The 26,452-nt window shown below is 35.4% G+C and overlaps 2 protein-coding genes across 8 annotated transcripts; one reads left to right on the top strand and one right to left on the bottom strand.

The window, feature by feature from the left end:
- The first annotated feature begins 546 nt into the window (after nucleotides 1-546).
- LOC100254078 (uncharacterized) lies at nucleotides 547-12,801 on the top strand. 7 transcript variants are annotated; one of them, XM_059734800.1, is made up of 18 exons: nucleotides 547-1,105; nucleotides 1,596-2,563; nucleotides 3,468-3,784; nucleotides 3,965-4,042; nucleotides 4,124-4,344; nucleotides 4,472-4,564; nucleotides 6,654-6,737; nucleotides 6,870-6,986; nucleotides 7,474-7,579; nucleotides 7,675-7,737; nucleotides 7,879-7,932; nucleotides 8,055-8,112; nucleotides 8,575-8,651; nucleotides 9,083-9,153; nucleotides 10,005-10,065; nucleotides 10,722-10,781; nucleotides 11,324-11,386; nucleotides 12,154-12,801. In XM_059734800.1, the coding sequence occupies exons 2-18, from the start codon at nucleotides 2,296-2,298 to the stop codon at nucleotides 12,274-12,276; spliced, it is 1,914 nt and encodes a 637-aa protein (XP_059590783.1). In that variant the 5' UTR covers nucleotides 547-1,105; nucleotides 1,596-2,295; the 3' UTR covers nucleotides 12,277-12,801. The 7 variants fall into 7 exon arrangements, with proteins under 7 accessions (XP_059590783.1, XP_019072159.1, XP_059590784.1 ...); XM_019216614.2 differs by having other exon boundaries at nucleotides 1,989-2,563; nucleotides 3,465-3,784; XM_059734801.1 differs by having other exon boundaries at nucleotides 1,989-2,563.
- A 3,917-nt stretch (nucleotides 12,802-16,718) lies between these two features.
- LOC100259194 (probable LRR receptor-like serine/threonine-protein kinase At2g16250) lies at nucleotides 16,719-24,849 on the bottom strand. Its single transcript, XM_002281373.4, has 4 exons — nucleotides 22,098-24,849; nucleotides 20,151-20,279; nucleotides 18,072-18,094; nucleotides 16,719-17,692 (listed from the first exon to the last, which is right to left on the bottom strand). Exons 1-4 carry the CDS (start codon nucleotides 24,053-24,055, stop codon nucleotides 17,091-17,093), a joined length of 2,712 nt encoding a protein of 903 aa, XP_002281409.1. The 5' UTR covers nucleotides 24,056-24,849; the 3' UTR covers nucleotides 16,719-17,090.
- Nucleotides 24,850-26,452: the final 1,603 nt, after the last annotated feature.

Below are 26,452 nucleotides of genomic sequence, written 5' to 3' on the forward strand. Positions count from 1 at the left end.
ATATATAAAGATAATATTATTTATGTATATGCTTTTTCAATATTGTATAACATTAATGGAAATTTGCACACATCTTAAAAAGTTTGAGTAAGAAGAAGTTGATGATAAAGAAATTTAATTTTTTATAAAATAGATTTTAAAGATAAAATTAAAATTTTAAATGAAATGTATTTTCCTTTTTAATTATTAAAAATAAAATAAAATAAAATATGAACATAAAGACAAATACTTGATATGATTACTTTGAAAAGGATAATTATTAATTATTAAAAAAAAAAAACGAATAATATAAATTTGTGATGAATTTGAATAGAAATAAAGAAAAAAAGTTATTTTTTCAATCAATTCTTAAATCAGATTTTGATCATCTTTTCTAAAAATTAATCAGTGATTAGTAAAATATTTTATAATATTTAATATCACGTTGGTCCTAATCCAAAAGTTATCGGAGTGATTAATTCCGAATGACATTGTCACAACTCCACGTATATAAGGAATTAAGCTATCAAACTTTCTTTAACGCAATAAATTACCGTAATGAAACCCTGAACAGTAATTCATCGTCAGCATTATTCCATCACTTTCGACTTGTAAGTATCAAGACAAACCCAATGTGCAATTTTGCGTATGTAACTTAAAAAGAAGCTACATGGTTGGTTGGGAAAGAAATAAGTAAACGACAAACATTTAGATATATTCCACGTGAAGTCCACTGGACTCCAGATAAACTCCACATCATCCCACCCTTTTTCCACCAAAAAAAAAAAGTAGTTGTATCCAACTATATCGTAGACAATCAAAACCAGACCGTGGAAAAAAAATCTGGTGAACAGCAACTCTACCTGTAGAACCGTTGGGCATTTTGACTTGGAGGAGGAACAATAATTTCCGCCTGCATCTGAAGGGCCGCCAAAGCCAAGATTTCTCATAAAGGGGAAATTAAGAGTCTTGCAACGGTTATGAATCATGATTACGGTGTTTCATTGTCCAAGGAAATGCATTTTGTTGTTGACTCACACTGATTTGGAGACAGGAGTCGGCGGCCTTCTACAATCCACGGCCCCATCCACCGCCGCCCCGCCCCCAAGTTCCCTATGGTTGTGAGGTAATTTTCCTTTTATTTTCATTATATGCTTTTTGATGCAAGGGCAAGCCACAATTATTCCCGTGGTTCACGTGTCAAAAATGACATGGACCGTCAAAAATTAAATAATTAATTAAGGTCAGTTTCATGTTTTATGGCAAATTAATCTAAATATTATATAATATTTTTCATTTGACCCCATGATGTAAAAAAATATATTATTGGTCTACGCCTAATAATGTTATTTTCTACTACTTTCTTTGAGTAAATTACGAATACATCTATAATAAGACTTGTTCGAATAAGTTTTTTCAGATATGTTTTTAATTGATTATTAAAATAAAAAAATATGATAATTTTTTAAGATAATATATTATATTATATTTTTAATAACACATCTCATATCATGATTATATAAAAATTTAATTATATTTATTTTTATAACTTTTTATTACGCATGCATATGTTGCCAACAAACCTAACTTATTCTATTTTTCCATTCACGCATCAGTCAAACCAATGATTGAGGAACAGGTTGGAAGGATTCACTGATTCCAAGCTTGAATTTGAGCTTCTAAAACGAAGAGTCTGCCTTTTTTTTTTCCCCCATTGTGCACACAAGTGCTGGAATCAAATTCCTTCTTGATTCACAAATACCTTATCTGCCAGTTCTGATTAATTATTTGATTTGATTTGATGTTGACTGATTGGGTGAAGCACATGGTCCCCGAAGCCATTACATAATAATAATAATATAAAAAAATTGGGTGCGCCAAAAACGTGTCCCAAAAAGTTGGCGGTTCTTCAGTTGTGTAAAAAGCAAAAAAGGGGAAAAAAAAAAAAAAAAAAAACGTTTCGTATGAAGCATGAGGTAATTAATTGAAGAGATCTGAAATCCATGTAGATGACTTAGATGAGCAGCGGCACCACCGGCAAAAGTTATCCATGAAGAGAGTCGTAGTCAGATTCAGATGTGAGGGAAACGCAACACACGTGGCGGCAGAACGTCTGAGCCTTAAAAAACTACCACCCACATCCACCACCACTCTCCACCTCCCAACCTTCAACATTCCTCTTTCCCTAAACCCCAATTTTTTGCTGGAATCGGTGGGCACCAGGAATAAGTTTCTATTCCCGAAATGGATAATCCAACCCGGAATAGGAATAATCTCGGGCGCCATTCCATGCCCAAGAACGTAATAAAGCAATAGATGTCTCCTCCAGCTGCTTCCACCACTTGTCATCGCACATTGACAACTACTGCTACTCCTCCTCTCCCAGAATCCGATTCGTTCTTTCACCCACCACCACTCCCCATATGTCTATTTAAATCCACCATGCGAATTCCCAAGAAACCCGTTTCCTTTTGCCTCTCTTTCTTTTCTTCTCAGCTTTCCCACCCTTTCTGCCCCCGGATTACATTTCTCACACCTTCTTCTCTCCTTTTTTCCCCAAAAGGAAAGGCTACTACTCCCGGAGGTCTGTACCTCTCTTCCATCTCTCTTTTCCACTGTTTCTTACAATGTTTTTTTATTCGGTTTTTTTGTTTGATGAATTCCATGATTTGGTTCGATTAGAGTATGAATGCGTAGATATATATTTTCCTTTTTTGTTTTTTTGGAATTTGAGTTTGAATTTGGATTAACTGATTGGTGCGATGTGGAGATGATACTGAATAGTGTACGTTGTAGGATGTATGATATGAACTGGTTCGAAATTGAGAGTAAACATGTGTTGTTTACTTGGGAAATTGGATTTTTAGGTGTTTCTTGGAGTGAACCTGGGAGGATTCTTAAAGTTGGAAGATAAAGTGGGCCCCTGAGTGACAGTAGAGGTAAGTCGTCAAGGTTCTGCTCGTAGGAAAGGATTTTTCATTCTTTTTCTTTTGGATTCTAAGGAAGAAGATAGCTTTTTCACTTTAAGCATGTAGACCATTGTTGGATTTCTGTTCATTGTGTTAGATAGGGCAAACTGTAGGAAAATGGATCTCAGTAAGCAGTGGGAATTCTCAAATCTATTATGGCATTGGATAAGAAATAGCACATGACAGGGAGGAGAAAAAATTAGGAGCTTCTTTGATATATAGTAATTTTAACCAAATTAATTTGGTAGCCTATATGAAAAAGGAGAGCTTACCTTTTCTTTTTATTTTGATTTTGTTCTTTGTGTAAAGCGGACCAGCCACTTACTAGAAGTGAATTCTTTGGCAAACCACTTGAATAGCAACCTTATCTGAAGTTTGGACTAAATATAATGTTTCTAAAACGTGTAAATTAGGCAAAATGATAATTATTATTATTATTTTTTTAAAGTTGTGCGATCCTCTGTGATTCTCAATGAATATTCGAGGGTAATACTGATACCTGTTGCCGGACATTAGCAGGTTCCAGTCAGCTTCACACCAATTGCACAATGGGAGGGAACCACAAGAGTGTGGATGATGTAACGTTGCAGTTTCAACATACAGTTTGCAGTAATGATGGGCAAGGCCCCTTTATTTGGTCTTCTCCGGAAGGGGGTTGTCAAATTGATATAGGGAAAAAAATCTTCTGCAACAGATCTTTAAATATGAAGAATATTGTTGCTGTTGGGTTTGATATGGATTACACTTTGGCTCAATATATGCCTGAAACTTTTGAATCCCTTGCTTATGAAGGCACAATCAGAAAGCTAGTGTATGATTTGGGATACCCTCGTGAGGTATGTCTGCAACTACGCATTTTACTTGCATGCATGCATGTTGTTTATTTATTTATTTTTAATTCCTTTTGTATCCTGTGTTTTAATTATTTTTTTCCTTAAAAAGGTTATATTGACTGTGATACTTACAATTCGAAGCAATAATCAGCAAGATTCATTAAAAGACTTGTTTTTGTGTAGTTGCTGGAATGGACCTTTGATTGGAAGTACATGGTCAGAGGCTTGGTTCTTGATAAAAAGAGAGGCAACATTTTGAAGGTTATTGTTCTTTTAGTGAAAAGTTCTTTGTAGTTCTATTAAAGAATTTCAGGATTTTGTTGATGGTTGTGTGTTTGACAGATGGATAGACACAAATATGTTAAGGTAGCCTATCATGGATTTAGAGAGATGTCAAAGGAAGATAAAGTTGGGACGTACGGAAATACTTTGATACGAGATTCTTTTGATGAGCCTGACTATGCACTTATTGACACCCTTTTTTCGCTAGCAGAAGCGTACTTGTTTGCCCAACTCGTTGACTTCAGGGATAAGTATCCTTCAAAAGTTCCAGATGGTGCCGAGTGAGAGCACTATCCATCATATTTTTTGTTGTTTTGTTTAAAACATTTTTATACATGTTAAGATGATGTATAAGTTTTTATTCATTTACTTGCTGCTTTATCAATGCTTTATGAAATATGTTTTCAGCTACTCTCGTATGTATAAGGATGTTCGAGCTGCAGTTGACTTGTGCCATCGTGATGGGACTTTGAAGAAAATGGTTGCAAAAGATCCTAAAAAGTAAGAAAGAAAGTTGACTTGCTACTTTTTATCGAGGAATTTCCAGATAACTTCCCATGAACCTTTGATTTTATCCAACAGAATGTGATCAACTTAGGGCCAGATTTGTTTCCTTAATGTTTTATAAGGGATCTGTGAGTTACAGACATCTTTAGATTTGTTGAGATGTTTGGATTTACCAAGTGAGCCAATGTTCACTGGTTTCATCCTGAACCTTTTGATGAGTATTTTTGTTTGAGGCCTACATGAAAAGTTCTTTGGCTCCATTTTAACAGATCTCTTGCTTGGGTTTTTTGCGTGTTGCCCAGAAACCATGCCTGCCACCCCTCCCTCCTGCCTTCCTTTGAAAACCACAAACCATAGACTAGTGTAGAACTCTTTGGTCATTAGTTTGAATGTTTTTTAAAATTCATTGTTATCCATTTTCCCCCTTCATCTCTGTAAGCATGGTTATATTGGGATATAGTAATCTGCACAGTTGGTGATATTTCATGTGACACGTGAAATTGCAAGCATGTTCCATTAAACTATGAAGATTCTAGCTAACGGATGTGGAAGTTTTTTTGACAACATGGAAGCAATTCAAACGACATTTTATGCTTGATGGGGTCATTTGAATTTGACCTTGTATTGACTTGGTGTCTTTTCAGTTAAAGAGGCTAGGAATGAACTTGCAACATTTTGGGCTTGTTTGAGGTATCTTGTTAGCCGAGGACAACCCACTTTTATGGTAAATCTCCTAGATGTACCATAAAAAGTCTTAGGTGGTGTTTGTTTTTTTGGCTTTTTACTGAAAACCATTTAGTTTTAGAATTTAGGTTGTTTGTTTTTTTACTTTTTCATGACTTATTATAAACTTTTTACTAAATAGAAAAAGCCAAAATATGTGGCTTTTTCTAAATAGAACAAATAACACAATGGTTTTTTTTTTTTTTTTTTTTACTTTTTAATACTTAATAGAAATAAAATACTACAAAAACAAACAACCTAATATTTAATACTATTAAGTATTAAGATTCTATTTAGAATTAAGTAAAAAAACAAACACCACCTTAGATTTCTGCTGTTATATTTGAGATTTAACAATTTTTAACCCTCTCAAACGTTGCCAATCAGCCCTTAATGTAAGGGTTCTTAATAGGAGCACCTAGATGTAGGTGCATGAACCAATGGGATGACTACACCGCATTGGACCTCTAGATCATGTCAACATGTATTGCACCAAATTTTACACAAGTCTTGTGGCTATTGGTGGACTCACTATCTTTTGACCTAAAGTGAATGGTCCACCAAATGTTTTCCTTGTGCTTCAATAAGCCTCAAACTTTGTCCGAAACTACCCTCAAACCATACCATGTGCTTAGCGGCCTGAGGCCCAAGCCTATCATCATGATACATCACAAATCTTTGATTATACCAAAATAATAGCAGTTATTGTGATGGGTGGTGTTGAACATTTTTAGTACAACAAAAGTGAAATGATTGTATTTTTATTATTCCTGGCTGAGGAAGAGTTACAGGGTGTAAAACAAAAAAATATGCTGATTCGGGCTGGGAATACTGTAAGTAATGATTATTCAGCTGTAAAAGTGAGTAGATGGAAATTTTGGCAGCTTATGAATGCATTTAAAATGCTCAGATAGCTTCAATATCAGAAGGATATTCTAGTAGTGTTTCCAATATCATCTTTTGTTGTAAGGTTCATCATATATATTCTCTGATATTATGTTTTTATCTAGAAAAATGTCATTGTGATTATATTTGATATCCAGGCTGTTTTTATGTTCTATAAGATAGGCAGTAAAAATTCTTTAAATCTGGATGTTAAGTGTAAGTTTTTCAAGTTTGGAGCTTTGATAGTTTTACTTGATCTTTTATGTTATCTGATTAAAAACTTTCTACACCATATTATGAATATATTTCTACTCAAGTTTGGAGTTTTGATGGTTTTACTTGATCTTCTATGCTATCTGATTAAAAACTTTTTAAAATCAGACCATGAAAATATTGCTGTCACTGATTATCGACAAATTTTAATTAGTTTCATCAACATCATTTTCAAATGTTTTTTGCGATGTTCATTTATTAGGTATATTAATGATGATACCTCAATAGTGCCCATGATGAAGATGCTTAGAGATTCTGGCCGTTCAACATTCTTAGTGACAAATAGGTATAAATGTTTTTCTTAAATTGTTTTTTTTTTTAAAAAAAAATTGAAGACAGTAATGAAATATTTGATGAGTGGATGATTTCATTATCCTCTAATGTCATTTAGTTTGCTTAATTATCTTGCTGGTTGTAGTTTATGGGACTATACAAATATCGTGATGAATTTCCTTTGTGGCCCCCGGATGTTGGATGGTAGCGCCTCTTCCAATTTTGACTGGCTTCAGTACTTTGATGTTGTCATTACTGGCAGGTGATGTTCTTTCGTTAAAGATCATAACATTTAACAGAATATGTATGGTTTCTTTTATTTTTTTCAATAACCAAACTTGACAACAAGGTTAGCATCATATTTCTCTGTTTCTTTGAATCTCAAATTTTTCTGTAGTATGGCTCTTTTAATTTCTTTTTTCCTCTGTATCTTTGAATCCCAATTTTTGATGTAGTATTGTTCTTTTAACATTTCACCTATAAAGTCCAATCAAAAGTAATTCTAGAAGAATGCATTTTATAATCACCATATCCAATAAATGACTAAACCTAATCTAGCATTAAGTGATCAAAACTGATTTGTGCTGTTAACTTAATTGTAATAATCCAGTGCTTATATGATTCATAATATTTCCAAATATATTATAATATATGATTTGGTGATTTAAAAACATTCTTTGATAACACCTTTTGCATACTTTTTTGGCTTGTCCTTTGACATTTAACATGAGAAGCAACTATTCATGCAGTGCAAAACCAAGTTTTTTCCATGATGACAATCGCGCCAATCTTTTTGAGGTTGAACCTGAGTCGGGAATGCTACTTAACACTGATAATGGCACTCCTATGCCACAGGTTTCCATAAAAATTTCCTTTGTTGTGTAGTTTATGACATCCTTATATAATTTTTTTGGATCCTTCTACTAGTTCATTTGTTTGATATTAAGTAGGTGGGAAACACATCACCAAGATTCCCATTGAAGGGGCTGAAAAAGACATGTAGAGTCTTCCAGGTACCATTGTTGAATCATTTTGATAGACCTGTCAAATAGATCACATGCTTTCTATTTTGGATTCCTCTTATATGATTGTTAAAATAATTTTGACCACTAAACAAATATGATATGATACCTAAATTTATAATAATGTTGCAGGGAGGCAGTGTTGGTCATTTGCACAAACTACTTTCAATTGAGTCAAGTTCACAGGTGAAATTTTACTTGGTCTATTTAGTTCTGTCAAAACTTGGTTAAAATTCTGAGTGTTTTTAATAGTTGCCCTTTCTGAATGTCTAACTATTAGATTCTACTATGTTGTCCATTTCTAGTAGGTTCTTTATGTTGGGGATCATATCTATGGGGATATATTGCGCAGCAAAAAAGTTCTGGGTATATCCTTTATATCTCTATACTTTTTCTTTTCCTATCTAATTTAGAATAGGGGTTTTGTTGAGAGACCTTGAATTGATGCCAAGTAAGCCTTAAATGAGATTATATCTAGGTCTTATAATGTATACCTGTGAAACTTTGAATTGATGTAAAGCAAGCAACTTTCCAGTTTTAGCTTAAAATGTAGTTCTGTGCAGTGCGGTCTAAGTTGTTAAAATCAGAAAGATCATCTAGTTTTAATTTTGTTCTTTTTGGGTGGGAGCTTTATTAAATTAGAATAAATCTTCAATAATTTATGGAGTGATCTTTAACAGACAGTTTCAGGCATGGAATATATTGGTGTTCCTTATTTAGCTACCACTGATGATATTATCATGATTATGATATTGGGCATTGTCATCAAAATTTTGTTATGCATTCATTCTCTTATAATTGTGGTTTGTTTCTTGTCCTTTTGAGCAGGCTGGAGAACAATGCTGGTTGTTCCGGAGCTCGAGAGAGAGGTTGAACTCCTCTGGGAATTGAGGGATACCAGAAAGGTGTTGATGAAATCTCTACTTTCAAATGATGTCTCAGTATTTGGTGCTTTGAAATTATTAAATTGATTGATTTTGAAAAATTTTCTGTATCTCATTCTAGTAGTGCACTTGATGATCCTCTGGGTTAGTGTGTTCATTCAAGAGGGTCACTTTGCATAAGTCGCATTTGAGCAAAAAGGATGATCTCGTATTTTCATAGTTGAAAGTCATAAAAACTGACACATTGAATGAGCAAATGAAGGTTGTTTTATTTTTCCAAGTAAATTTTTCTTACAGTAATTAATCATGCTAGCCCCCAATGGCATTATCATGCTACTAGGAAGGAAATAATTATTCTATGGGTTGTTTTCTTTTATAATAGTGTTGTTCTATATTCTGAAACACCCATGTTTGCTTTCCTCTCTGTGATGTAAATAAATGGTTTTCCACAGCAACTTCGATTGTTAAGGAATGAGCGAGATCTCATTGAAGACAAAATACATCATTTGAAGTGGTCTCTCAAGTACGTATTTATCATGCATTTCCACATTTTATGTACAAATGTTTTACAGTTTGAGTATGGCCTCCTCCTGTGACTAGGAAATCCTTTTCCCCATCTCCCGATGGCCATTTTTTTTCTTCTTTTCAAATGCATGCCAACTGTATGAAATTACGAAAGCATTTATTTTCATTATATATCTTTGTTTCATCCACTCTATTCTCCATATGGTGCTAGATGGAAGGGCACACTAGATTCTTGTGACATGTTGTCAAAGCGAACTTGTATTTGGGTAAATTCTATCAAACTAATCTTAATTTTAAAATGGAAGCAGAAGCAAAATAACCTTAACTTCTTTAACAATCTGAAATGACATAAATAAATTCACTCTGAACAAAATAATGGATAGAACCTTAAAAAATAAAAGGCAACACAAAATAACAAATTGTTAGTAATTAGTAGTTAGTTCTAGCCATGCAAACTAACAAATCTTCCTTTTTAAAAAATTCATTGAACATTATGAACTAATATATGGGATTTAGAAATTTCCTGTAGAGAGTCATTCAGATGTTTTTGGGATATATTAGTGAGAGGAGAGGCAGATCAGTGAGTGCATTCAATGGCTCTGTGAAAGGTACAAAAATCCTATTAGTTTACATGAGATGGGAAACATTATCCTCAAAACAATTATAAGGAGTTTAGTGAGTCTCAAGAGTCATTACCTGAAGCAATGGTAACATTATTCTCTTGCATATCCAACTTTTTTAATTATATCTTTATATAACTTTGGTATTCCTGTATTTTTGAAATGCTATTGTTGTAATTCACTGTTTTTTCTGTTTCTTAGTAACTTGCATTTGCATTCTTTCACTCAGGTTTGATGGTGTCCATCTTGATGAGAAGCCAATGTTAGCTACTGAACTAAGCAAATTGGAGGTTAGTTGGTCTTCTTTTTTGTGCAATCTTGAATAAGGTTGTCCTAGTTGGACAATGGGTGTTAATGTGTGCAATGGAAATGATGCCATTTTGTACTCCCTTTTAAAGCAGACAATCCTTCGTACTCTAGTATGGTCATAACAGCCATTGGAAGCAAACATGTAAAGGGACGTCTCAACATGATCCCACACAATAATACATTCATTCACTCCTAATGGGCTATTAAAAAGGATAAAAAAAATGAAGGGTGTTTTTTATAAATAATTTAATACTAGCCTTTTTACTTTTTATTTTTATTTTTTGTGTTTCTGACCAAACCTGAAACCTCTGACAAAAATGGAGTTGTTATGGACTGCATCTTAAATAAGATGGAATTGTCAATAGTGTGGGTGTTCTGAAGCACAACAAATATTTTTAGAAGAGAATGCTAGCTTGATCACTGGCTTGATTGTTGTTATTATTATGTCTGACAATATCAACTCACCATGTATTTTGTTGGCTCTGGTTAGGGAATGTACCTAATGCTGTGGTAATTTATCCACTGCCAAATGTTTAACTGTGCCTCTGTCTTGTTAAATGTCATTACTGTGCTATTGTGTTATTTAGTTGCTGAGCAGTTTATTAATATGGTGTTTGTTAATGGCTTCATTTTATAGTCTCAGAGGGAGAAAGTTCGCCTCTGTCATCAACAGGCTCAACGGGAATGTCATCAAAAGGTAAGAAAATGATTTGAGGTGTGTTTTGAATCATTGAAACTTCAAAGTTAATTGCATTCCACCTGTGATGGATAATATAGCTTGCTTTAGTTTCCCTTTTCTTTTATTCATGTGCAAGAATGTTAAAAAAGTTATACCATAGATCTACCTGAATGGCCTAATCCTACCATGCCCTTTGCCAGTTTAGCCAAGGTCTATAGCACCTCATATCTTTTCATTTATGTAGATTCATCTTTGTCCTCTTGTGTGAAGTTGTATGCAGACATGACTCTATTAATGCATGGACAAAGGGCATTAGAAGATATAATCCCAAGGCCTATCCAAATGGCCAAAACCATGAACCTACCCTCTACACTGAGCTAAAGTTCAGGGTGTTTATATCTGAATTTGCAAATAGAAGTACTGGCCCAGGATGTTATTAAGTGATGTGATAAAAGGCTAGCAATTTCTTCAGATGAAAATTAACTTCTTAGTGTATGATGTGACTTCTTGAGGCTGTTTATGCACCAGTGCTAACAATTTTTTCTTGTAACTTTATTCAGTTTCACAAGGTCTGGGGACAACTCATGAAGACTGGCTATCAGAACTCTCGCTTTGCACATCAGGTATGATTGTACCTTAGACTTTTACTTTTATGTTTCAAGAGAAAAAACTTCCTATTTCAAACCTCTAAGGAAGTACCTTAGTATTTGCACATGACCTTGCATTTGCCAACCATGAGTCAAAAGGCACAATTGTAGTACATATGCCACACTCATTGATACAGGCATTTATGCGCCTAGCGCTTCCAAATGTACTGTAAACCTACTTAGTTGGTAGTGTCAATTTCATTGTTTTGAACATCGCTCTTTTTTTTTTTTGGAAGTTTGTGCATCCTCTTCACAAAAGAAGTCCAACTGTAATCAAGTGGAGTTGTACTGTGGCCTTTATTGAAAATGTTGACAATTTTACATAACCCTGGATGTTTCAACTGCAAAAGATATAAATTCACAACTTTTTAATAGTATCACATTTTTCCAAGCCTCTCATACAATAGGATGTCCATGTGATGTTGACCAATGTCAATTCAACATTTGGCTAGCATGGAAGCATCCCCATCCAGCAGTTGGCACTGCAAAATTGTCTTGTGTGGACATAACTTGGATGGTAATCGAGCTGGGTGTCATTAACAGTAAAATGAATGAACTATGTCTTGTAATTTAACTTGGATCATATTAATGGTTATGGATCATTGCTTTCTATTCTTCCAGCATTGAATGAAGAAGCCATATGCCCTTTGCTCATTTGCATTTTAGGCTTACTTGTGGTACATTGGAGCTCGTGAAAACATGACAATGCTGGTTCATGGTGGTATTTGTTATTTGTGATGCAGGTGGAGAGATTTGCGTGTCTCTACACTAGCCAAGTGACCAACCTCAGCCTCTACTCTCCAGACAAATACTACAGACCCAGTGAGGATTTCATGCCCCATGAATTTGATATCCTCTCCATCTGAAGCTCTTTTGCTCTGACAATGGGAGGCCCTCGACATCTTCAGGAAAGAGCCATTCATTTTTGGCTTTTCTTAGCATGGACACAGCTTTTAGCATTTTACCCAACATCTTTTCCTTGTTTCCCCTTTTTCTTAATAGAAATTATTCCTAATTTGCTCAAAATGTATTGTGATGCAATGGAAGCTCACCGCAGCACATTGTACCAAGATATTGGGTGCTGCATTTAATTAAATATTGAGCTAATTAGTTTTAGCATTCAAGAAAATCTCTCGTTTGTGCTCAGTGGTGTAGTCCTTCACAGGCCTATTGTAATTCTCTATTTCTATCGGGCATAGGCTATATACACCAGTGGGCCTCAATCGAAGTTAGCCTCAGAAGTGACTATTGTAATTTTGTTTAGGACTCAATGAGCCCAGCTAAGTCTCATGGAGTTGCTGAGAGGATCTTGGAGTTGGTGAATATTTATGGTTTTGCGATTATAAAAAGGTATGTGGTGAAATAAACGAGCTTGAATTTATGATTTTGAATTTTCTTATAATTGCTGGTTTATTATAAGAAAGAGAGCTCGAATTTAATAGTTGGAATGAGGCCATGATTTAGTTGTTTTGTATCTGTTCAAAGTTTTGACTGTGGATGAGCCGTGTCTAATTTCTGAGCAAGTAGAATCTACGTGATATTATAATTCATTCCTACATGCATTCAACTAAACCCAATTTTCATTCACTTGTTTCTCTTCAATTTGAAAACTGAATAGGTTCACTCTTTGCTACAACATTTTGCAGAGGCCTGAACATGGAAATGTTGTTTGTATGGAAAGAATCTTCTGGTTCCTCGTTACTATAAATGGGATTAAGCACATAAACCCCTTATCATAAATGTTGTTTTGTACATCTTGTACACTTGGACAGAAGTGGGTGCAGTTATAGCGACAGAGAACATGGAAGTGAAACAGAGGAGAGTTGAAATGGCTCGTCTAAACTTGATAAATGAAATAACATGGGAAAATGAAACAGGTGACACAAAATTTGTTGTCTTGGAAATGGCGTATGGATGATGGTAGACAAAGAATCAAATAAGAAAAATCATAGCTATTTACTAAAAAATGAAGAGGAGACGTTATGAATAGATTTCTAGGCCAAGATATGATAAATAGGTAGTGAAAATACACCCAATTGGACTATATAAAGACAATAAGGGAGGATTAAGGGCTTTATGGGTAAAAGAGAAGCAGAGTTCTAGCTAAGGTTTGGTTGACATGGTTGCAAAGGAATCTAGAAGTTTTGTAGACAAATATAGGACTATAAGGGGCTATATTGGATGGTTCACCTCTTCTTATGTCTTCAGTTTTCAGTAACGTCTGGTAGAATTCTCTCGAGTGTCATTTCCATGGACTGGGTAGCTATTAATTTTGAAACTTAGGAGAAACTTATATAGTCGGATAGTAGACTCCCAACCAGGGGAGTAATAATGATGATCTTTGAGGGTTGCTGGTGATTATGTACCAAATAGATATTATAGGATTTATTAGAGACCATAGGGGCCATATGTACCATATGGTTTTAGGGGATATATATATGAGCCTTTTCTAGGCCATTTGGGATTGGGATGTTGCTCAAAGCCAGAATTCTAACCCTGCTTGAAGGCCTTGAAGAGGCTCCTAGGCTATGAGAAGGAATAAAAAAGGCTCTTGGATTAGGATGGGTCCCAAATTGAAACTCTAGCTTTTCCATGTTTCGAGACACATGAAAGTGTCATCTTTGTGGAAACATAGGCCAACTAACTAAGAGGTAGCCTGACAAAGAGGGGATCCAACTTCGAGAGGGAAGTGCAATTGCATTTCGTATAGGGTTGTTTTTTTTTTTTCTCTTCGAATGATAGCTCTTCCTTCTTATCATCCTCTTGTTTTGCTTTTATCCAAATACTTACTCATTGTCTATTCAAAAGAAAAATAAAGGAAGGAAGACAATCAATTAGCTAGAGGAACACCTGAGTTAGAATTTTTTGGGGGAGACTTAAATCACTGTTGGGGGACATGGTTCACCAGGGATAGGAATCTAGAGAAATAATGATGCTGGAGAAATTGTTCATGATTTTACGATGGCAAAATATGATTACAAAGCATGTTTTAAAATTGAAAATGTTGTTTGGGAAATAAATCTTGGTATTATAAATCTAATTTTCTTGTTAACTTATAGACCTTGGAACTTAAGGTAAGGTCTGCTTGATTTCTTTTGCAGGAAATTTTGCTAGGAACCAGTCCTTCTAGGGGTTTGGCTAATATTTACGGGTTAGCAACTAGCAACCAATTGATGTCAACTGGGCCTGGACTTGAGTCTCTTGTAGATTATTTGTAAACTCTTAATAATTCACTCGTATTGTTTATTGTTTAGTCTTTGCTGATGACGAAGTTGTTCTATTCCAGATTGTATTTTTCAATCCTTCTTTGTCTTGCACTTTCAGATCTTTTGTGATTGTTTCCTGCTTACCCATTTGGGAAGGAAGCTAAACACTTCATTGTAAATCTCTCTTATCAGATGACTTGTCATTTTTGCATTTGATTGTCTTTAGATGGTTTCGATTAATGGTGGAATTTACAGGTCAGTATCATGCTAGAAGGTGTTGACAAATTTGGTAATTTGATCGGTTCAGTATATTATCCCCATGATTGATCAGCAATAGCACAGGAGCTTGTAGAAAGTGTATGTGCCTAAATCTTGGGGTGGTGTTAGTATTTATTTTTTTTTGCTGTTTCTCCTGGTTCTGTTTTAAGTCTGCATTTCAAAAGTATATGAATTCATGACTGATTTGCGGATTCTGAATCCTTTGACGAACTTGGCAGCAAATCTTTTCAATAAATAACAGCAATCATGTTATTTACTGTATCTGAAGTCTTTGTTGTTTTCTCTATCTTGATATCCTCCTGCCAGATTTGGGATATTACTTTTGTTTTGTTTCCATTGAAAGTGAGATGGTTTTAAGACATTCTTTTATCTTATCATTTTTGTTAATTGTGTCTAACCTTCTTGTTCGCTACTGGTTCAGCTTCAGAGGACTTATATTCATACTTCATCCACTAGTTTACTATTCAGTGGTTACCTAACTGTACCTAAATTCTTTGTATCTCTTATTAATACACTGTCTGCTCTATTGTTACTCAAAATCTTTAGTATCATCCATTAATCTACCAAAGTATCCTTGCCAAAATTTATAGAGATAAACTCTCTTCCTCTTGATGTAGTGTTTAGCTAAATATCCGGCGAGAGTTTTTAGGATCTAGGGTTTAGGGTTTTTAGTTTTTAGGGAGTTTAGGGTTTGAGATTTGAGATTTAGGGTTGAGGGTGTTTGTTTTTATTTGTTTTCTAATAATTATTTTAAAAAATAATTATATGAAATATAGAAAATGATTAAAAATAAATCATTACATATAAAAATTATTTTTAAAATATAAAAAATAAGTTAAAAAAATTTTAAGTTTTAAAACAAATTTTTAATATATAAAGAAAACATGTTTAGCAACTGTTTTTAGAATAGTTTTATGTTTTCTAGAACAAAAAAAATATATTTTATAATTATAAACTATTTTCTATTTTATGTTATTAAAAATAGAAAATGAGATATTTTCAGATAACATCTTTTAGTCGTTTTATATTATTTTTATTTATTTTTTGAAGATTTTTAAAAAAAAAATAATTATATAAACATGTAGAATGATTAAAAATAAAGCATTGGATATAAAAATTGTTTTTAAAACATATTTAAAAATATTAAAAATAGGTTAAAAATATTTTAAGTTCTTAAACAAACTTTTGTTCTACAAAATATATATAAAAAAAAAACTATTCTTAAAAACTAAGAACTGTTTTCGAAAATAGTTAACAAACATGACTTAGTTTTTCATTTCAAAAAATAAAAAATATGGTCATTTTAAATAATATAAAATGATAAAAAAATAATTATTTTAAAAAAAAAAAATATATAAAATATGGAGAATAATAAAAAAAATCATTACATATAAAATTTATTTTTAAAATATAAAAAATAAACTTAAAACATTTTAAATTTTCAAACAAATTTTTATTATATAAAACATCAAAACTAATTTTCAAAAAATACTAAATTTTTTTATTAATTTTTATAAAATCCATTTTGAAAACAAGTTTTTTTTTTTTTTAAATAGATTAAAATGTTTTCAATTATTTTTCCCTTAGAAGGAGATATTATCTAGGTTTGATAGTTGTTTATTCAGCAAAAATGGCTTAAACTGAGGATGGTTTAATAATTTATGTCATTTAGCTGATATCAAGTCATATGATTCTGGTTGGCACTCTGTTCCCCTTGGAGCTCGTATTTTGATCATCTTCAGCAAGCATATCTCCTCGTTTATTTGTTTTTTTTTTTTTTTTCCTCAACAGCGTGAGTGGAAACATTACCATCATTCCCCAACTAAATTGAAGTGGGAACAAATTCCTTGAATGGCACAAGAAGAAAGCTGAAACTTTTTACAATGTACACTCCACATTCCCACGAGCAGGACTCTGTGAGAAGGTGTAAATTACAGATAAAAATACAAATCTAGCCCAAAAACTGCTGCTCCGTCTTTCAGGACCCCTTTTTTGCATCAGGCCTAGACTTCATCGGCCCCAAGAACGCCTCGCTTGCCTATGAACCACTCAATATGAAATGAGAAAGGAAAAGAAAAAGAATGGGTTCAGACCGTGACAGGGGGCATGGGGCGTGGAAATGGTGTTGAGCAGGTACTGAAATGGGAGCCTGCAGTTATCACTTATCATTAACAAGGAACACAAATACCCTTCGGCTAGTGTTGGTCTTGCCTCTCTATATCTTGCATATCAACTGGTTCAGGAAAAATCTCGTTCGACGATCTTTTATGCGAAGAGGACAGATCGTTTCCACCACTTCCCTGAGACCCTACTCTACCTGACTGTTTTGAGCCACTTATCCCCTCTCTGTTTATTTGCCCTGGAACAATAGCACCCTCAGACGAGCTGTGACGCCAACTCCCAAAGAAAGCAGTACTCCAAGACCTCCTTGATGAAGTTGTTCTCAGCCTTGCTGAACTGCTGCTCTCTTCCCTGACCACTTTTAAAGGGTTCTCCAGTGCTTTGAGGATGTTTCTCATTAGGGGACGTCTTGAAGGCTTGGGGTTAAGGCATGACCTGGCCACAATTGCCATGGCCCATACTTCTTCCAATAGATCCTCATCCACGATCAGGGAAGGGTCAACAATCTTGGTCACCAGTTCCTTATCGTATATACTGATGCATGGCAGTGTGTGCTCCAACCACTCCCTTGTGGTGGCATCATCGGACTTGCTGATGCCAAGCTTACCTGTCACAAGCTCAAGCAAGACCTTCCCGAAACAGTACACATCATAAGCGCAGGTTGCCGACAATAAGCCTGTCAATTTCCAAATAAATGAATTTTTCAAACTTCATGCAGTTGGAGATTAATGAAGACCCAGTGAAATAAAGACACTTCAAACTCCTACAAAAGGTATATGAACCAATAAAAAATTGTCATTGGACAACTAATGCTTATTTTCAAACACTACCATCACAACTTAAAGATCAGAAGATTCACTTAGTCTCCTGCAAGTATTCTCACCAATGAATGAACAATGCAGGTTTGTGGTCCCCCATGTACAAATGAAAAGGTAGGCCCAACAATGATTGACCTCAGAAGAACAATATGAAGTATCTCTACTTTAGTATGTGAGAAATAGGTGGATGAAAAACTATGAATATCTAAGAGAGCTTTCAATGCAAGTTATACGTACCAGAAGAGCCTTGTTCAGAGGTCCTGCATATAAACAAGAGGAATTCATTGTTACAACCTTGAACAATCATAATAAACATGAAGAGAAACAGTAGACTTACATCAGCAAAATGCATAGATAATTTGGTAATAAACTAATCAGTTTTACAGACCCAAAACTTACAACCTATGGTAGGATTACAAATTCCCCAGTTCAGAAGAACAGTAGTTGGCACACATCTACACAGAATTCTTTATAGTCTCTAAGACTGCAATCTAAGTGAAGTTACTTGTAATAGGGTGGTAATCAGGCAGATAGGTAGATCCAACTGAGGATAAAAATACAAGCCAACACTGAAAAGTAGGCTTGATTTATATAGCATATTGAGAAGGTTCTATCCAGGTTTTTAGTTTGATGAACCAATCAAGTAAAAAAGCAATCTCAGCGCAACAAATTCTATAACCCAACAAGATACACAAGAAACATGCAATTATAAGATATATAATAAAGAATTGGCCTGTCCTTTTTATCCATAAACAGTGAGGCTATTTGCTGAAATTCTTGACTGAAATAAAGGGCTACATGGGATAAATCGAAGGTGTGATGCAAAAGACAACATTCTATTCAAACAAAAAGGGATTCAATATACTTTTTGGTCTTAATAATCATGATGAAAAGAGTGACAGGAGAAGTAACTGGTGACCTAGACATTTCACCAGTTCAAGCAGGTTATAGGATTATTACTCAGATAATTTATTTTTTGGTTTTGAGAAAATGAATAGCCGGATAAACTCAAAAAAATGAGCCAGTTCGTGTGTGTTTATATATCACTAATATACATATTTACACACACAGATCTTCAGTAAGATTTTAGCATTTTGTCTCTAACACAGAAACCCAATAGCCCACTTCGCAGGATCAAGGAAAAACATGGACTCATGATTCTTTCCCTGAGAACTGTCTATTAGTTTATCCCGGTATTTTGGCATATTTTTAATATTATAATCAATAAATTTTGAAAAAAAAAAATTATTTATCATGTCATGGCCTGATAATGTGAGCTTGCATTTTTCAGGAGCATATAGATGGTTTTTCTTTTAACTTTTATAGTATTGTTGATTCTATGAGACAAGTATCATAAATTTAAGATCCTTTCTCCCAAGACAGAAACCAGAGATGACAAAGCAAGGTCTTTGATAAAAAAATATATACATAAGTCAGAACAGCTTCATCTCAAACTTGACCATGGACAGAAGCTGAGAGCAAGAGAGAGCAAGCTGTGTCCTTATGTGCAGGTGCAGGTGCAGTATATTATTATCGACATGGTAACATGTGAACTTTTCTATCCTATCACATGTTGTAAGGAGTACATTCAACCCCTTTCATTCCTCAAATGCGTAAGTATTTCTTACTTTTCATGGTATATTCTAACTTTTAGAACTAAGGTTTGTATTGCACAATGTATCAACTAGTAAGAACTCATCTCACAAAGAACCCTATGCCCATAGTTCATCAATACGATGACCAAGAGCAAAAGTTAAATCCATGGATCCAACAAGGTTATTTTCCTGAGTGAACGAATAAATGAAATTTGAAACAATAACAAAATTCCTCCCATAGTTTGGATCTATGAAAATCTAAATGTTAAACTTGTATCCAAATTCTAAAATTCGCTTGGACCTTATCCAACAAAAAGGATGTGGGATATAATGGATATGCGAAAAGAATGCTGAGGTGTAATTACCGAATTTAATGCAGCCTAATTGCCAGGATTCCAGGTTGAAAATAAGAAAAGCATATTGAGGTGTAATTACTGAATTTAATGCACCCTAATTGCCAGGATTCCAGGTTGAAAATTAGAAAAGCATATTGTCAATGACATCATAAAAGGAATTAGAAATATAACTCTATGAGCAATCTTGACTCTAAAAACTTAGAAGCATGCCTGATGTTAAATAAATGAATAAAAGTAACAAAAAACAAATGACAGATCAAAGAATCCTTTTAACCAAAGACATGAAAACTTAAAAAAAACACTGGTGGTTCCTAGCGAATGCCTACTTGGAAATGTTTGATCAATTAAAAATAGATAATACTTACTGTGGCTTCCTTAACAACTTTGTGATTACATTTTGGTGAGAGTCCCCTTCTTGAGCACAAACCTCACTTAAGCTTCCAAGTCGCACTTCAAATTTATCATCAAGCAGGATACTACTTGCTTGAACATCTCTGCAACCACCAAAAATTAAAATGCTTTGAATATTCACACCACTGGGCATAACTTCTCTTAATAGAATAAATTAGGAGAGAATTTTGTGCATTATTGATGAGAAGCAATGAGGAAAAGAACAAAGAGATAAAATCTAGTTGGTAAAAATGTTTAAGCAAATGAAAACCATTACAACATGAACATTGTCCGATATCTCCAAAATTGAGAAATCTATCTTCACTATCACCCCTTTCTCATCAGTTCTAATTAAATTTTGGGTATTCAAACATCCACTTTTAAATCCTTCTATGATTTACTAGTGCGAAAGTGACCATCTTCTAAAGATGCACGAAACAAAAATCAATGATTTACATTTCCTTTTCCCAAGGATGATGAATGACCCTATTGAAAACATTTGAAGTCTTTAGATATGGACTAGAGAACCCAAGCTTCATGATTGATATGATTCCTGGGTAGAAAATCTCTCATGCAAGGTGTGTTGAACACCAGGCCCTCATTTCTATTTTAAAATTTTGAGGGTTTAGAGGGACAAAAATTCCAGCTTGAGTACTCACCAACACCCATATAAATGCAAAATGAAATTCATGCTTCATAACAGTAAACACAGACTAAGATGCTTAGGGTGAGCACATATTAGCAACCTAGAAAGATCAAGAAAACCACATTAGATATCTCAATAGAGAAAGCTTCAGAATGCTTGGGACCACAAATCATAAAATCAGTGTAACTTTATTTTTGTGGGCATAAAGTTTAAAAATTAATATAATATAAAGAACAATACAATAAATCCTTCGGATTTTGAGTCCAAGCTGCCTTTTAGCAGCACAATATATTTTTCATATTAATATAGGTCTTTTACTGCTTCATTAATTGTCAGTCTAATTCAAAATTAGTGGACAGTTCAATCTAGCTCACCATAAAATATGTCCCACAAAACAAGCAGAAAAATGGGCCTAATTTCTTAAGGGCTCAATTCACTTCTCCTAGTCTCCTACAAAATCCTCAAGTGGCTTTTTACAGATCAATTATTAATATAATATCCATCTTCCAAGTGGCCCTTAGTTCAGGTCCTAGTAGTTGTAGCATAACTAACCCACAATATTAAGAGAACTGTGTCATCTTGTGAAAACATTTATTTCGAATCTATGGAGTATTAATAACTAGAGTGTTCTCACATTTATTTCCTGATCTTTCCAAATTTTTGATAATTATACAATGCATGTGCATAGTAGGTATAGGTGCTAATTATATAGGGAAAAAGAACCTAAAATCAAATGTTCCAAGTACACACTTCCCACACTAAGACTACCTATCACTTTGTCTTAGCTACCAGTTTATAGGATCTTCATGTCACTTAATACTGAGAACAGTGGGACAAAAATCAGGGCCACCGTCCATAAAGGATCCTTTACCCCCCAATTTCAGCACTGCAGGGCAATGCAGTATTAAGTTCAACTGTCTACAACCACCAAAAGGTTCTATGGATTCTCACATGAAATTCAAAACAGCAAGAAGCTTCTATTTGATTGGAAAATATAAAAGGTTTGTAGTGGTAGCATCTCAGATCATACATACTTAATGAGCCAAAAAGTTCTTGTTCAACACAAGGAAATGCAATCCTTCTAAAAAAAAAGAAAAAAAAGAAAGAGCATAATGTAACACAGCCTTGTTGTACACAAGGATATGCATTCTGAAAAACAAACAGCTGAAAGCGTAACATAACAACTTTAGCTAACCATAAATAATGGATATTAACAAAATGCCACCTATAAGAAAGCAGACAGAAGAAAAATAGTTGAAAGAAAGCTTTGCAATACCTGTGGACAAGGGGTGGGGAACACTCATGATGGAGATAAGATAGACCTTCTGCAGCTCCTATTGCAATTTTCAATCTGGTAATCCAATCAAGAGACTGTAGATTGTCGTCTTCCAAATTCGTAACCCTGTATAAGGAATTAGACAAGTCTCCATTTGGCATGTATTTATATACCAGTAACTTCTCGCTATCATGCTCCAAGCAGTGCCCCAAGAGTGGGACCAATCTCATATGTGAGACCTTGTTCAACACATCCAATTCCATCATGTATGATTCTTTCTTCAAGGCCCGCAAATCAACCCTTTTGACAACTACAGGGGCCCCACTTTCCAAGATGCCACGGAAGAGATCTCCGGAGTGGCCATGTTTGATCAGGTTTATTTCACTAAAACCATCTGTGTAACAGAGAATCTGCTCATATGTAAACAAGTCTCCCACACCCGAAAAGTTAATAGAAACCTTAGCAGGTAGTGGGCTACGGCCTTCTGGAGCAGGCCCCACATTTGCAATTTCTCTTTGACTCGCAATACGCTTGTCACATCTTCTTATGAGCAGTACCAGCACCAATACCAAAAGCACAATGAAACCAAGTCCACCAAATAGACCCACCAATATAAATATCCATCTTTTGCTGCTGTTTGTGGAAGATCCAGGCAGTGGCGGCTGAGCCGGACTAGGTGCTCCAAAATTGTCAAAACTTAGGTTTCTCTCAGCATAAAACAGTCTACAATCTTCTAAACTCCTCTGATCCAGCACAGACTGAAGGCAATTTCTGTTAAGACTAGTGTTGGTTTCAATGTCATTGGGAACCTTACCTTGGAAATAATTACCAGATAGATCAATTAAGCTGAATTTTCCGAGTGGAGTAGGCAGGGCTCCATAAAATAGATTGTTCGAGAGGTTGAACATAGTGTTAGTGGAATTAACATTCCAGCTGAGATTTGCAAGAACACCCGTGAAATTATTACCAGACACATCAAGAAAGCGCAACTCATGCATTGACCACAGTACACCAGGAATATCCCCCTCAATTTTATTATCGCTCAGAACCAAGAACTGCAATCGAGTGAGGTTCGAAAACAACTTATCCGACAATGAACCCTGTAGACCATTATTCCCAAGTAACATTTTCTGCAAACTTCTCAGCCCCCCAAGATCGACAGGCACCGTTCCCATCAAATTGTTCAAACTTAAATCAAGCTCAACCAATTGAAAAAGCTGGCCAAGCTGGTTGGGAATAGAAGCAGTCAAGATATTGCTGGAGAGATTCAAGAACTGAAGCTTAGTAAGGTTGGCCAATCCAGACGGAACTGATCCAGAAAGATAATTGGAAGAGAGGTCAAGAGAGGTGAGATTGCTAAGAGTGGAGAAAGTCTGGGGAATAGACCCAGTAAGGGAATTTTGAGAAAGATTAAGAACGGACAGCGCTGATAACTGCCCCAATTGAGAAGGAATTGCACCAGTGAGAGAATTCCCAGATAGATATAGGGAATGGAGACTGCCCAAGCTTCCTAGTGACTGAGGAATCGGACCTTTCACTGAGGCAGACCGAAGATCGAGCACTTGGAGTGCGCTCAGGCTTTGCCCCAACCAGTCCGGAATGGAGCCGGGAAGCTCAAAACCTGATGAGTTAAATGTAGCTAAGAGGGACAAATTGGCCAGAGAATCCACGGCGAACTGAGGATTGACACGCCCGGCATGGGTTCGCTGCAAACCGGAAACGCTAATTCCAACGACTCGACCGTTCTGGCACGCCACGCCGGTCCAGTTCCAGCATGGCTCACTCCTCCTGGGCCAGTCCTTGGCCCTGAGCCCCAACGACGACCGGAGGTCGAACAACGCTGACCGTTCGGTGTCGTTGCGGAGGGGATTGTTCTGGGCACGTGCAAAGCAAGAAACAAAGACCAACAAGACTAGTATTGCCAGTACTACCTCCGGTGGACTTCTGTGAGCTTCCATGACCCTCGGTAATAATGCGGAGTTGAAGCTGATGACTATCAATACGCCCTCTTCTTCTTCATCTTGGTTTGCTGCCACTGACCATCTTCTGCACTCTGCTTTTATGTATGTCCCAGTTTTTTACCACGAGGAATCGATTTGGGGATTTGGAAATTCAAAAAATCGCTGCGTTTTTTTTCCCCTTTTCTTTTTCCCGGGTATTCTCCAAACTATCACCTCCAGTCACGAGCTCCAATTCTGCATTCGCAGATGCTCTTCTTTAATCACCCACCCAATACCCACCAAAACTGTAAAATACGCAATACTTGAAAATTTCACTTGATGTACGAATTACGCTGATTTCACTCCAGCAGAGGCAGGCATTGATTGGAAAAGCCTATCCCCAACCTCCAAGACTCTGCAAAACTGTCGCTTTCTCCAAATAAATGAGCCTGGGACTCCCCGACTTGGGTCAGCTGGTGGCACCGGTCGTGGTTGCTGTGGGCTGAGCCCAGGCCGATCCCCTGGTCCGTCAAACTCAACCTTCGGTGGTTCCGGCTGAGACGCACTCCGAGGCAAGGGCCAAGACCTCCACTTATGATATTCTGGTGACGGTACTATTGCCACCTATGGTAGCTACTCGCAGTTATTGCTACTATAAATTAACAATAGCAAATTTAAAGTTCACCGCACCCCTCTCTCTCTCTCTCTCTTTCTCCCTGCTCCCCGCCGGAGATGCTTACCGAAATGATGCGTTTCGGTTGCGTGGTTCTGATTTTTGATTGTTCCTCCCTGGGCAAACATTATAAACTCCACACCCGCTTGCTTACAGGCAGATTGTGTGTACTATTCAACCTCTTACTTTTCCAATAAAGTTAACGTCTTTTTCAATTCTGTAATTTCATGCCTTTTTCATCATATCCGCCTTATTATTATTATCAAACCTAAGTTCTAAAACTTAATACAAAAACAAAAATGCCTGTTTTTCAAAACGTGGAATACGTAAGATATCATCCTAAAATAATCCCAGGGGGCAGCCACTTAGAATCAAACATCCATGATTGTACATGGTTGCTAACTTCTCCTTAAGAAATAACTGAAATAATTGTACTTTAATACATCCAATTAATTCAACGCTTTCATGATTAAAAAAAAAACCAAATTTGACCCTCTAAATTGAAGACTTTATATCATTAAATTCCGTTATAAGGTCTGAGTGAAATTAAATAACCGTTATTAAAAGAATTAAAGAGTCTAATTTAGCACTTAAATACTAAAATCCCCAGCTGAAGAGAGAATTAAAGAAAGTCACATCCGATTTTAAATGCAAAGCATGTTCGAGAAGGGGCTTAAAAAACAATGTTGGGTAATTCGGTAATCAGCAGGCTATTTTAGAATGTATTTGGCATTTTAATTAATTGAAAAACGAAGATGAGCGGCGGGCATGGAAACGGTCAAACGCTTTAGGGGAACTGTTAATAGCGACAAGGGTGACTGAAAATGAAAGAAGTAGGACTGATGTGGCAAATTTCGTAACGCGCAATCTGACGTGTGCCGACACCCTCCGTGTGGGTCATACGCTCCTTTCCGTTCTTTTTAACTTATCATTGCCTCTTAAAAAAATTATTTCTTTTTTTATTTTAATTTAATTTTTAAATTAATCATGATAAAATGCTATCCTCCCACTGTATATCCGTCATTACATTTGTGACGTGTACATCAAATTAGACAAATTTTATTTTTTTTATCTTATTATTAAAAGAGTTTTTACTTGAAAAAAAAATGAAAATAACTTAAAACATGTATTCAGAGGCTTGCGAGTCCTCCAAAAGAAAAGATTACGTGTCAAATTTGGTCTTAACAAGTCGGCTAGCAGCCTAGCACATCTTCCAAAGAGGAGGTTATTACGTGGCAGAGGCTTGTCGAAACTTGACTTGGTCATACCGACTCATACGACGACGCATCGTTTGGATGTTCGGTCTGAAATGCGTTGCATTTATCATGATTGAGTTATAATACTCCAAAGTTCAAACGACCTTTAACTTTATGTAATGCATGCCACTGGGATCACGTGCTTCTCAACTTTACACAAGAAGGTTCGCACGTGCTTCTCACTTTTATGCCTTTTTCCTTTTTTTTCATCCGTAATCTGCTTAAAATAAAATAAAAAAAAGGTGACGTGTCACATCAGTCAAGGTCATTGACGATAGACGACTTGGGAGGTTTTAAAAGCAGCACCAAAAAACCAAGGAATAATATGAATTGATTGCAAGAAAATATCATATCACAATAATGATTTAAGTTTTGGGGGACAGGGCAATTTGGTTTGGGCCTCTTAAAGTTGTTAAGGTAGCAACTTCAGTGGTAGACAATTTTCTACAGTCTTTCTTCTTCATGATTATATGCAAATCCCCTGTT

Source organism: Vitis vinifera, chromosome 18 (genome assembly GCF_030704535.1).
Source record: "Vitis vinifera cultivar Pinot Noir 40024 chromosome 18, ASM3070453v1".
Classification (NCBI taxonomy): Eukaryota; Viridiplantae; Streptophyta; class Magnoliopsida; order Vitales; family Vitaceae; genus Vitis; species Vitis vinifera.

Excerpts from the sequence above, each read along its gene's own strand:
- LOC100254078 (XM_019216614.2), top strand. The coding sequence starts at position 2,296 with ATGTCTCCTCCAGCTGCTTCCACCACTTGTCATCGCACATTGACAACT. Across the intron at positions 3,785-3,964 it reads ATTTGGGATACCCTCGTGAG|TTGCTGGAATGGACCTTTGA; the intron begins GTATGTCTGCAA and ends GTTTTTGTGTAG. Across the intron at positions 10,782-11,323 it reads AACGGGAATGTCATCAAAAG|TTTCACAAGGTCTGGGGACA; the intron begins GTAAGAAAATGA and ends AACTTTATTCAG.
- LOC100259194 (XM_002281373.4), bottom strand. The coding sequence starts at position 24,055 with ATGGAAGCTCACAGAAGTCCACCGGAGGTAGTACTGGCAATACTAGTC. Across the intron at positions 20,280-22,097 it reads TCCCCACCCCTTGTCCACAG|AGATGTTCAAGCAAGTAGTA; the intron begins GTATTGCAAAGC and ends TGGTGGTTGCAG. Across the intron at positions 18,095-20,150 it reads AAGTTGTTAAGGAAGCCACA|GACCTCTGAACAAGGCTCTT; the intron begins GTAAGTATTATC and ends GTTTATATGCAG.